Source organism: Mustelus asterias, unplaced genomic scaffold, assembly GCF_964213995.1.
Source record: "Mustelus asterias unplaced genomic scaffold, sMusAst1.hap1.1 HAP1_SCAFFOLD_463, whole genome shotgun sequence".
Taxonomy (NCBI): Eukaryota; Metazoa; Chordata; class Chondrichthyes; order Carcharhiniformes; family Triakidae; genus Mustelus; species Mustelus asterias.
In genome coordinates, this window is record NW_027590416.1 from 216,292 (window position 1) to 229,352 (window position 13,061).

Sequence of the window (13,061 nt, forward strand, 5' to 3'; positions counted from 1 at the left end):
ACAGTTTACCCTTGTGAGAACTATAAACTGACAGTCAACCAGACATTCAAACTCGGTAGTTGTCAATGCCCAGAATTGGAGATTTCTACGCTAAGTGAACAAGCGTCAAAGCTCCCTCCAACTTGGTGATGAGTCCCACCGATATTCAACATGATTGATTTGGATGAGAATATAATAGGCATGGTTAGTAAGGTTGCAGATGACAACTGGATTTATGACATAGTGGACAGTGAAGAAAGTTATCTCCGATTGCAACGGGATCTTGATTAATTGGGCCAGTGTGCTGACAAAGGGCAGATGGAGTTTAATTTAGACAAATGCGAGGTGATGCATTTTGCTAGATTGAACCATGGCAGGACTTAGTTATTGGTCGGGCGTTGGGGGGAGTTACACAACAAAGGGATCGAGGGGTACATGTTCAGAGCTCTTTGATAGTGGAGTCACAGGTGGACAGAGTGGTGAAGAAGCCATTTGGCATGCTTGGTTTCATTGGTCAGAATATTGATTACAGACGTTGGGACGTCTTGTTGAAGTTGTACAAGACATTAGTAAGGCCACACTTGGAATACTGTGTGCAGCTCTGGTCACCCTATTATAGAAAGGAAACTATTAAACTAGAAAGAGTGCAGAAAAGATTTACTGGGATGCTAGCGGGACTTGATGGTTTGAGTTATAAGGAGAGGCTGGATAGACTGGGACCATTTTTCTCTGGAGCGTAGGAGACTGAGGGGTGACCTTATAGAGTTCTATAAAATAATGAGGGGCATAGATGAGGTAGATAGTCAATATCTTTTCCCAAAGGTAGGGGAGCCTAAAACTAGAGGGAATAGGTTTAAGGTGAGAGAGGAGAGGTACAAAAGTGCCCAGAGGGGCACGTTTTTCACACAGAGCGTGGTGAGTGTCTTGGACAAACTGCCAGAGGTCAGAGTAGGGGCGGGTACAATTTTGTCTTTTAAAAAACATTTAGATAGTTACATGGATAAAATGGGTAAAGAGGGATATGGGCCAAATGCGGGCAATTGGGATTAGCTTAGGAGTTTCAAAAAGATGGACAAGTTGGGCCGAAGGGCTTGTTTCCATGCTGTAAACCTCTATGACTCTAATTGGATAAGTCCTCCTGTAATATATGTGACAATCCGCAAACGTAAGGGACTATACGAGTATATCCGCCTGTCCTTTTGGGTCACCTCAGTGTGTGCCATGAGTCTCGGCAGCGTGTCTTATTTTCCGACGAGTTATGGTGAAAATCTTTCAAGGGTTACCAAAGTAGCGGCATACTTAAATGACGTCTTGCTCACGGGGTGTTCAGAACAGGATCGCCTGGCCAAAATAGATGCAGTTTAACAGAGATTTCCCAGAGCGGGAGTTCACTTGAAGAGTGAGACATGCGTTTTGCAATGGGACAAAGTAAGTTATTTCGGCTACCAAGTCGATGGCAAGTGGGTTCATCCAGTAGAGGATAAAATAAAAACCGTCAACGAAGCACGGACTCCAAGGAACGCCACGGAGTGAAAATCCTTCCTGGGGTTAGCGACATATTATGGAAAATGTATCCCGAAGTTGATTTCCATGCTGACCCCCTTTCATACACGACTACAAAAAAAACCTAAGGTGGTCCTGAGAAGCTTCGAAGTTGAAGCTTTTTCTAAAGATAGACATCAGATACTCGCAGTAACTTTCTGGCCCTTTTCCACATGAATAAATCATTTGTATTAACTTGTGGCTTTTTTTCATATTTGGGATTGGTGTACTGCTGTCACATCGCTGGAAAGGCAGAATGGAGATTCTGATTGCATCTGCCTCCAGGAAGATTTCCGAGGCACATAAATTATATTCTCAAATTGAGAAGGAAAGTTTGACGGTTGGATTTGCCGTGAAGAAGTTTCATCATTGCAATTATTACAAAGAACAAAGAACAATACAGCACAGGAACAGGCCCTTCAGCCCTCCAAGCCCGCGCCGCTCTCTGGTCCAAACTAGACCATTCTTTTGTATCCCTCCATTCCCACTCCGTTCATATGGCTATCTAGATAAGTCTTAAACGTTCCTAGTGTGTCCGCCTCCACCACCTTGCCTGGCAGCGCATTCCAGGACCCACCACCCTCTGTGTAAAATATGTCCGCCTGATATCTGTGTTAAATCTCCCCCACTTCACCTTGAACCTATGACCCCTCGTGAACGTCACCACCGACCTGGGGAAAAGCTTCCCACCGTTCACCCTATCTGTGCCTTTCATAATTTTATACACCTCTATTAAGTCTCCCCTCATCCTCCGTCTTTCCAGGGAGAAAAACCCCAGTTTACCCAATCACTCCTCATAACTAAGCCCCTCCATATCAGGCAACATCCTGGTAAACCTCCTCTGTACTCTCTCCAAAGCCTCCACGTCCTTCTGGTAGTGTGGCGACCAGAACTGGACGCAGGATTCCAGATGCGGCCGAACCAACGTTCTGTACATCTGCAACATCAGACCCCAACTTTTATACTCTCTGCCCCGTCCTATAAAGGCAAGCATGCCATATGCCTTCTTCACCACCTTCTCCACCTGTGACGTCACTTTCAAGGATCTGTGGACTTGCACACCCAGGTCCCTCTGCGTATCTACACCCTTTATGCTTCTGCCATTTATCATATAGCTCCTCCCTACATTATTTCTCCCAAAATGCATCACTTCGCATTCATCAGGATTGAACTCCATCTGCCATTTCTTTGCCCAAATTTCCAGCCTATCTATATCCTTCTGTAGCTTCTGGCAATGCTTCTCACTATCAGCAAGTCCTGCCAATTTTGTGCCGTCCGCAAACTTACTGATCACCCCAGTTACACCTTCTTCCAGATCATTTATATAAATCACAAACAGCAGAGGTCCCAATACAGAGCCCTGCGGAACACCACTAGTCACAGGCCTCCAGCCGGAAAAAGACCCTTCCACTATCACCCTCTGTCTTCTGTGACCAAGCCAGTTCTCCACCCATCTAGCCACCTCCCCCTTTATCCCATGAGATCCACTCTTTTTCACCAGCCTACCATGAGGGACTTTGTCAAACGCTTTACTAAAGTCCATATAGACGACATCCACGGCCCTTCCCTCGTCAACCATTTTGGTCACTTCTTCAAAAAACTCCACCAGGTTAGTGAGGCATGACCTCCCTCTCACAAAACCATGCTGACTATCGTTAATGAGTATATTCCTTTTTAAATTCGCATACATCCTATCTCTAAGAATCTTCTCCCACAACTTCCCCACCACGGACGTCAAGCTCACCGGCCTATAATAACCCGGGTTATCCTTCCTACCCTTCTTAAATAACGGGACCACATTAGCTATCCTCCAATCCTCCAATGTGGTTTTCGTATAGTTACCGACAATAAACACTTACTGGGCCTCTTCAAATTAGGAAAAAAAACAATTCCCGCAATTACCTCCGCTCAAATACATCACTGAGCCTTTATATTGGTAGCCTATGGATATATTCTGAAACACCACCATGGCACCCAGGAACTACTGCACATACATTGAGCCACCTCCCGTTCTCCACAAGCCTGGCTTCTGTACCAGCATTGGGAGAGGTTGTGATAGCTCTGGGCCTTTTGGAGACCTTGCCAGTGTCAGTCAAGTAGCTTAAAGCATGGATCCCAAACGACACCGCCTTGTCCAAAATAAGGGACATGAGCCAAACGGTGAATTCCAAGGACGACATTCCAAAGAAATAAATTATAGCTCATTAGGAAAGGTGAACTTCGTGCTGAGGAAGGAATCGTTCTCTGCGATCCAGAGTAACTCCTTCATCCCCGGGGCCAGGTCCAATAAGAATACCGGAATTCCTGGTTTCCGATAATGACACAACCGTTTTCGAGTGGTGATCTTCAGAGATTCTTGCACTCTGATTGATTGTGACAAGTCGACACTTGTTTGTGACAAGTCTTGACTTCATCTCATCACTCATCTCTAATGGACTATCAGAACGGGCAGTTCAAACCTTCAACGATGGTTTTAAGAAATAACCAGTAGCATTCATGGTGACCACACTGGTACGATTTATCCTTGATTCCGGGACCACACCGCACACGTGTGGATCCAGCAGAAATGTTAATGGGGCCATAGCTTTAGACCCGACTGAAGCTACTATTCCCAAATATGGTGGAGAGGGTGGAGTCCCAACAGGAAATTCAAAAAATATACTTCCATTGAGTCAGGGCAGAAAAAAAACCTCTTGCATTGGGTGATTTGATTCATGTCGGGAGCATAGGGGATCCTCACTGCTGGGTCGCGTTACAGCGAAAACAGGACCAATACCTTACAAGGTTAAAGTGCAGGGAAAACCTTAACTACGTATTGGACAGTCTGAGAACTCGGAGTCTCTGCCTTCGCATCCACTGGCCATGGAGATAGCCTCTGCCAGTGCCCTGCCTCAGCTTGAAGCTGATCCGCAATGACCCCTCCCGATGTTGCAGTTACAATTTCTGAGACTAAATTGGAAACTGAGGAATAACCTGCGTTGGTATATCCGCGATGTTCCCTCCAAAACAGAATGCCCCCTTCTTTGGTTTACACCACCTGACCCAGCGCCCCCTATAACAGACCCATGGCAGCATCAAGCGATGGAAAGGACCACCTCACAGTGGGGGTGCTGGGAGTGACAAGGACTTAAGGGGAGACGGATGTTATAACAAACACGTAAAGTTCGAGGAACGTCAATAGATCTATCCTTAGGCTTCATGTAGCCCAATGGGAAGCAACCAGCGGGTGTTGTTAAACCTGCATCTTTACCTGGACCAGAGCTGTAGTTCCCAAGGTGAAGGCTACTTTGTTTTAATCCACAGGAGAGGGATTTTCCTTTGGTGCACAATAAGGGGGCTGGCGACGAGAAACTGTCGTGCAACTCAATTATTACAGCAACATACCAACATACGTTTTTCAATCTCTTGATGGCCTTGTTCCAATTGACCCACGGTAAGTATTCCTGGTGTTCTCTAACCAGTGCCGTTTATATTTTCAGGAAGGCTTCCTTCTTTTTATCTTCCATTCAATGTGAAATAAAGGTCAACGTTTGCCGACCCTATAACTTGCTGAACTGGCATGCTAGCTTAATGTGAATCATGCATAAGTACTCCAGTAGCTCTGTGCTGCAGGTTTCTGAAGACCTTTGGGTTTAATAATATTGAGCTGCGCTATTCTTCCTAACAAAATGTATAACATCAGGTTTTCGTACATGATATTCAAATTGCCAACATTTTATCGACTCAGTTAACCTATCTATGTCCCCCTGTAAAAGTTTTGTGCCATTCTCACCACTTGGCTTCACGTCTATGTTGCAGTGAGCAGGCCAGAATAGATAAGGGATCTGGAGAATCAGACCCATAGACGAACTCTAAAGACGCAAAGAATGGAGGTAAACTGAAGACAAGGGAAGGTGGTGTTGGTTACATTTGGAAATATTGAACCATAGCAAAAATAGAATGCAGAATGAGGCCATTGGACCCACGTTTCCTTGCCAGAACGAGGTAAACAAGGTGTCCCTTCTAGTCCCAACTTCCTGTAACTGGCTCATAGCCCTGATCTTTCCAACCAATTGAAATGCAAATCGAGGTACTTTTTAAAGCGGTTTCGGGCCTCAGGCAGCGATTTACAGGCATCAACGACTCTTTGCATCAATAATTGATTCCGCATGTCACCTCTGCACCTCTTAAATCTATATCCCCTGGTTCTGGAATTCTCCACCAAGGGAAACAATTTTATCCTGACCACTCCATATCTTCCCCTCATAACTTGGACACCTCAATTAAGTCACTCCTCAACTTTTGTTCCAAGGAAAACACCGCAAAACATCAAATCTCTCCTCATTGCTACACTATTTTAGGCCTGAAAACATTCCTGTAAACCTCCTCTGCACTCACTTTACAGTAATTCCGTCCTTCCTGTAATGTGGTGACCATAACAGCACACAACACTCCAGTTGTGGCCTCACCAGTGCTTTATATAATTCCAAATTATATCCTTATTTGCTATTCTATACCTTTGGCAAGGAAAACATTTCATAGGCGTTCTTTAGAACATTGTCTACTGAACTGCTGCATTTAGGGACCTGTGCACTTCAAGGACAATATCACTCTCTTCACTTACCCTTCTTAGTATAATGTCACTTATTGTACATTCTGTATAATTGATTTTGACCTCCCTCACTGCATGACCTCAAACGTCTGTGTTAAATTCCAGCTGCCACTTTACCGCCCATTCCACCAAACCATGAATATTTTTGGAAGAATATAGCTATCATCTTCAATATGCACTATTCAGCCAATCTTCGTGATTTTTTCTAAATTTCTAAATGGTGAAACGGACAGAGAACCAGAGAAACAAATAATCTGGGAAGCAAGGACTGAGAGGCACCAGAGAAAGAGAATATGGGAAAATTAAACAAATCGAGGTGAGGGAACTAAATAAGGACAGTGAAAGTGAAATTGTCAGCGATGGGATGATGCGAAGGCCTGGAAAAACAGTGTCCAGTTTTCAATTGCGTTGATCGGCTGGGCTTTGAAATGGCCAACATTGTACAGATAACAGACTCAGCATTCACCCTGATCCCCAAAGGTTAATCCGTTTTGCTGCAATCCCTAATGAGTTCTACAGTGAGAGAACACCTGCTGTCGGCAGCTTGTTTGTTACACAGCCTGTAAGTAATGTCATTGGGTATGTGTACATTTAACATCAGTAAGCAGCTACGGCAATATAAATAAATACTCATTTCTCTTTGCCCGCTCAGAGTCCACTGGTAAAGTTGTTCTCCAAAACCAGCGCCGTTCCTTAACCACAGAAAATGCGCTTGTCAGCAATTCCAGAGACAGCAGCTGTATACTATCCTATACTCGCAGCAGTCGGAGGACCTGGTAAGTTACTTCGATGTATTGAACTTTTGAAATTGTTTCTGCCTTATTCTCTGCACTGGCTAAATTAATTATATTGGCTTCGAAATCTGAGTGAAGTGTGGTCTTTAACCTTGTTCAACTGAATACCGTAAGAGGTTTAACAACACCAGGTTAAAGTCCAACTTTAACCTGGTGTTGTTAAACCTCTTACTGTGTTTACCCCAGTCCAACGCCGGCGTCTCCACATCACAACTGAACATCAGCAGAACTATCTGCTTTCGACTTCAATCCAATTCTGTAGATTATTGCTGCGTTATCGTTTTGATGTTGCTTCCGTTCTTTACAATTAAACATTTTGATAGTAAAGTTTTCTTCTGATTATTCCAATTATTTATATTTTCTGAAGCATCCTTTCTTCCTCACTTGACAATTTTCTCTCTCACACCAACTTCATGTTGATGATGTACTGTCTTTATAATCTAGTGTCGGGTTTACGTCCTGTTCTTTTTACCTCAGTCTCGTGTCTGTTCTCCTGAGCCGTTTATCCTGGTTGTTGCCTTCCTCCTTTCTGCTATTATCAATATTGTTTTGTTCTCCGCTCATCATCAGTATTGTCTGCTTCCTCAGCCATTTAAATCCTGGACATCCAGCCCTCTCCGAATAGGCTTTGTGCTCTGTTTTAACACAACCATTTTAAGTAGCTAACGATCGCTCCCTAAAAGCTCAGGAATGCCGCATTACAGCTTCAGGATTATACACCACAATGTATCCCATATTCCTTGCACAGGATATTCAGAGAGGAATGCAGAAGCCCGGGATTGGGGGTTTCAGTGTGTTTAACTTCAAATGACCATATTTCCCGCAGATCGTCTATTTTTATTTTTGGCCAGCTGCTGGACTGTTCTTTCAGCATAATCACGGACAGGTTATATTACTTTTTTTCCATTCTATTCCACACAGTGAACATCGTAACAATTGTCATTCTGTATTTCAAAAATTGTGGCCTGAGTAAATGCATCACCCGTTACCTGGTGGCTATGGCGACAGCGGATCTCGTGGTTATTGTCTGTAATGTCATCTTACATCGCATTGCTGCAATTTATTGTCAAGACACGTTCCTGTTCTACACTCCCGTATGCAGATTTGTTCTCTACATGTCTCCGGCTGCCATCGACATTTCTGTTTGGTTGACGGTCAGTTTTACCTTTGATCGCCTTGTGGCCATTTGCTGTCAGAAACTGAAAATAAAACACTGCACCGAGAAAACTGCTGCTGTGGTTATCAGCATTGTGAGCTCGCTGTTCTGTTTAAAGAACATTCCTTGGCCATTCGCCTATAACAGCTATGGAGATTTGGGTTGCTGGCTATCAACAAATGTTTACATTTCACCTGCTTGGATTGCATTTTCCTGGATTGAGCAGCTGCTAACCCCAGTGATTCCATTCTTTCTGATTTTATTCTTTAACATAGTCACGGTCAAACGAATTTTAAGAGCCAATCGCGGCAGAATGAGCCTCCGGCAGCGCAACACTGCCGGGAATGAAAAGGATCCTGAGCTGATGAATCTCAGAAAATCCATTGTCTTACTATATGCAATGTCCAGTAGTTTTATCCTGCTCTGGATGACAACGGTTATACATTTCTTACTCTTTAGAATTACTGGAGACTTCAATCGCAGATTCATATTTCACCACGTCACCGCTTTTGAAGAAGCTGGAATTATGCTGCAGCTTCTGAGCTCCTGTACCAACACAGCTATTTACACAATAACTCAGAGAAAGTTCAGAAACCTATTTATCAGTGTGATCAAATATCCCCTCACACTGATTGGGCAATTAGTGAAATGTGAGGGGAATCTTCAGTGAAGAGGAACTCACATTCTCACTGACACAATTTAACCAGATCAAAATCGTCACCAAATTTTACCGAATCCAACCAACAGTGGCTCTGAATAAATCAGTTATAAACCGAGCTGTTGTCAAAAGTTAGCTGAAAATTTAATTAACCACCACATGCAATTGAATGGCTAAGGAATACATGTTATAAATGTATTTAATCCTAATATGTAAGTGTTCATCGACGCTGTCAGTTCCAGATTGGATGTTTATTTGCACCGTCTAATAATTTAACCCAGTTTCCATAACTTCGGTGCTGAATTTTCTTCCCTTGAATCTGAAATTCATTGATACATTCCTCTGCCTGTGAAAATTAACTTTCGCTTATCCACATTATTCATGAAATATATTATGTCAATAACAGTTAGAAAATGGTCCCACTTTCAAAACAATATTCTCTCGGATTTGGAAAACAATAATCATAATTGGAATCATATTTTGAAAATGTAATATTTCCAAGTTCGCAGGTGATACCAAGCTGGGTGGGACGGTAAACTGTGACGAGGATGCAGAGATTCTTCAGCATGATCTGGACAGGTTGGGTGAGAGGGCAATTCAATGGCAGATGCCGTATAATTTGGATATATATGAGTTTATTCACTTTGGAAGAAAAAAACAAGCAGGCAAATTACTATCTGAATGGCTGTAAATTGGGAGAGAGGAGTGTGCAGTGGGAAGTGGTTGTCCTTGTGCACCAGTCGCTGATGGTAAGCATGCAGGTGCAGCAGGCACTAAAGAAGGCAAATGGCATGTTGGCCTTCACTGCGAAATGTTTAGAGTACAGGAGCAGGGATGTGTTGTTGCAATTATCCAGGGCTTTGATGAGGCCATACCGAGAACATTGTGTGCAGTTTTGAGGAAGGATATTCTTGTTCTCTTGGGAGTGCAACGAAGGTTCAGCAGGCTGATTCCAAGGATGGTGGGACTGATGTATGAGAAAAGATTTACTAAATTAGAATTGTTTTCTCTGGAGTTCAGACGAATGGGGGGGGGGGGGGCGGGGGGGGAGATCTCATAGGGACTGATAAAATTCTAACAGAACTAGACTGCGTAGTTGCAGGAAGAATATTCCCGAAGGTGGGGCTGTCCAGCACCAGAGGTCACAGTCTGTAGATAAACGTTACACCATTTAGGACAGAGGTGAGAACACATTTCTTCACCCAAAGCGTGGGGAGTCTGTGGGATTCATTACCACAGCAAATAGTTGATGCCGAAACAATTAATGTATTCAAGAGGCGGCTGGATAAAGCATTTGGGGCGTATGGGATCAAAGGTTATGGCGAGAAAGCAGGATGAGGCTATTGAGTTGGATGAACAACCATAATGGTGATCAATGGCGAAGCAGGCTCGACGGGATTAATGGCCTCCTACTGCTCCTATCTTCTATGTCGGTATGTTTCTATGAAAGGCAGTGAGGCGTGGAGGTGGCCATGGAGCTGGTTGCAGAGATGGAGAAAGAGGATAGAATCATAGAATAGAATTATGGAATCATAGAATCCTGACAGTGCAGAGAGAGGTCAGTCGGCCCATCGAGTCTGCGCCGACAACAAGGACCTATTACTGTAACCCTTCATATTTACCCTGAAAATCCCCCTGAGGCTAGGGTTCCACAGAAACCATAGAAACCCTACAGTACAGAAAGAGGCCATTCGGCCCATCGAGTCTGCACCGACCACAATCCCACCAGGCCCTACCCCCATATCCCTACATATTTACCCACTAATCCCTCTAACCTACACATCTCAGGACACCAAGGGGCAATTTAAGCATGGCCAATCAACCTAACCCGCACATCTTTGGAATGTGGGAGGAAACTGGAGCACCCGGAGGAAACCCACGGAGACACGAGGAGAATGTGCAAACTCCACACAGACAGTGACCTAAGCCGGGAATCGAACCCAGGTCCCTGGAGCTGTGAAGCAGCAGTGCTAACCACTGTGCTACCGTGCCGCCCCTAACACCTGAAATAGAATAGACATGATAGACTGCGATGCTGGAGTTAAGGATGCAGGGGCAGAGGTGTTAATTTAGCATGACCAATGAAACTAACCCGCATATCTTTGGACTGAGAGCGTAAACAGGAGCACCCAGAGGAAACCCACGCAGATACGGGGAGAACGTGTAAACTCAAAACACACAGTGACCCGAGCTCGGAATTGAACCTGGGTTCCTGGCGCTGTGAGACAGTAGTGCTTACCACTGTGCCACCGTGCCGCCCAATACACAATAATAGGATAATGAAGCCATTGAATTGGCACTGATATAATGAAAAATGTTTCGAGAATCAAGTAGTGGGAAGGGAGTGGATTAAATGTGTGGCGAGTTGCGGATATGCACTAAGAAATATGGACATGGTGAGAATAGAACGAGTGGCGTGAAATATTACAGTTAAGGACATGGACAGCATATGGTTAAGAGCTTTGTGGAGTTGATTTCCGACCACATGGAGGAGTTAATTGTCTCCTTGAAATTAGAAAACACTGGGAGTCGAAGTTATGGAGGCTCACAGGGGGTGATTGATGTTCAGTTGGCAGATAGGTTCCTGATAGTGGGAAGCGTTTTGACTCAAGATGTCCAGAAATGGGAGGGCTTTGGTATAGAGGGGTGTTGGGACTAATTGAAGAGATTGTCCTGAAGAATGTCTGGGTGACAGTGAAAGTATGGAGATGGTGATAAAGGCAATGGACGGCATGGAAGTATTGGAGCTGGAAGAATAGACATGATAGACTGCGATGCTGGAGTTAAGGAGGCAGGAGCAGAGGTGTTGGAAATGTTTGGAAGAGATAAGCTCAACACACGGAGCGAGACACAGAGTGACGGAAGTCTGGGTGAAGTGGGAAATGCAGAAATTAATGGTGAAGTGTTTGAAGACGTGATGTGATGGGTGTGCGGAAAGAGGGAATTGATGAGGGAATTGATTGAGATATTGGTGAGGGGCTGGCTGATGGAAATGTGACGGGAATCTATGCGATCTTCCAGCTGATTCAAGGGTCAGGAATATGTTGCGGCGAGTATCACATAATGATGGAAAATGGAAGGGAATTCTGAAAGGAATGTTGACAGTATTTGAGGAAAACCATCCAGTGTTTCAACTGGCTGACTGAGAATTGATTGACAAGGGAGTTCTGTGGAACAGGCAGGGAAGTGGAGCTGACGTCACAATCTGGTCAGTCATGATATGGTCGAATGATTGAGCTGGCTGGACCGGCAGATTGACAGACTCCTGCTTATATTCCTTATGAGTGTTACCAACTACAACAGTTATATTGTTTGTTCAATTCTATACCGAACACACTGCAGCTGGTCATCTTGTCGCAGTAAGAGGACTTTGCTGATACAAACATTTCATGCCATACTGGGAAGTCTGTCCCATTGTAAGTCCCGTAGCAGTGTCACAATGCTACCAATGACTTCCAACTTCACAAACGTTTAGTCTCTGACATATACCGGATTCGAGCAACTTGAATATTCTCCTAAAGATTTAGCAAAGAACTGCTATGAAGGGGCTGGATAGGGTCGAGGTGGAGAGGTTCTTTCCACTTAGAAAGGAAGCTAGAACTAGAGAGCACAGCCTCAAAATAAAGGGTGGTCAGTTTAGGACAGAGTTGTGGAGGAACGTCTTCTCTCAGAGGGTGGTGAATCTGTGGAATTCTCTGCCCACTGAAGTGGTGGAGGCTACCTCGTTGAATATGTTTAAATCACGGATAGATGGATTCCTGATCGGTAAGGGAATTAGGGGTTATGGGGATCAGGTGGGTAAGTTGAACTGATCCACTTCAGATCAGCCATGATCTTATTGAATGGCGGGGCAGGCTCGAGGGGCTAGATGGCCTACTCCTGCTCCTATTTTTTTTGTTCTTATGTTCTTATCCCTCTTTATTCGGCCTTTTGCCACAAAATGCCGCCCCTGAGCCCACATACTGCCCAATTTACCTGCAGGGCAACCGCTGTGGCCCTTATTCCCAAGTTTCTACACTCACATTTCGTTCTCGTTATTCAGAATTACACGACCCCCAGTTTTAGTTCCTGAAATACCCTATGCAGACTGAAATTATGTATTTCAGTTACCACAGAACAAGAGCATCATACAAGACGAACATTGTTATTAACCCTGTATATGCCAACCAGTTTGCTGAGACATGCATGAAACAGATCGGAAACCTCCCGCCACACGGTCAGAAAAACTGCAACTATTCAGCGGAGTAAATTATTTCCCAAGTGGATCAGTAGCTCACTGCCTGACCATGTGAACTATACACTGAACTGCGGAGGGTTCCTATCTCAACAATGTAAAAGAAA

General features: G+C 44.3%; 1 protein-coding gene across 1 annotated transcript; it reads left to right on the forward strand.

Annotated features, from left to right (window-relative positions):
- Window positions 1–6,818: 6,818 nt before the first annotated feature.
- Window positions 6,819–8,732, forward strand: LOC144486797 (putative G-protein coupled receptor 139). Its single transcript, XM_078204812.1, has 2 exons — window positions 6,819–6,888; window positions 7,828–8,732. Exons 1-2 carry the CDS (start codon window positions 6,819–6,821, stop codon window positions 8,730–8,732), a joined length of 975 nt encoding a protein of 324 aa, XP_078060938.1.
- The last annotated feature ends 4,329 nt before the right edge of the window (window positions 8,733–13,061 follow it).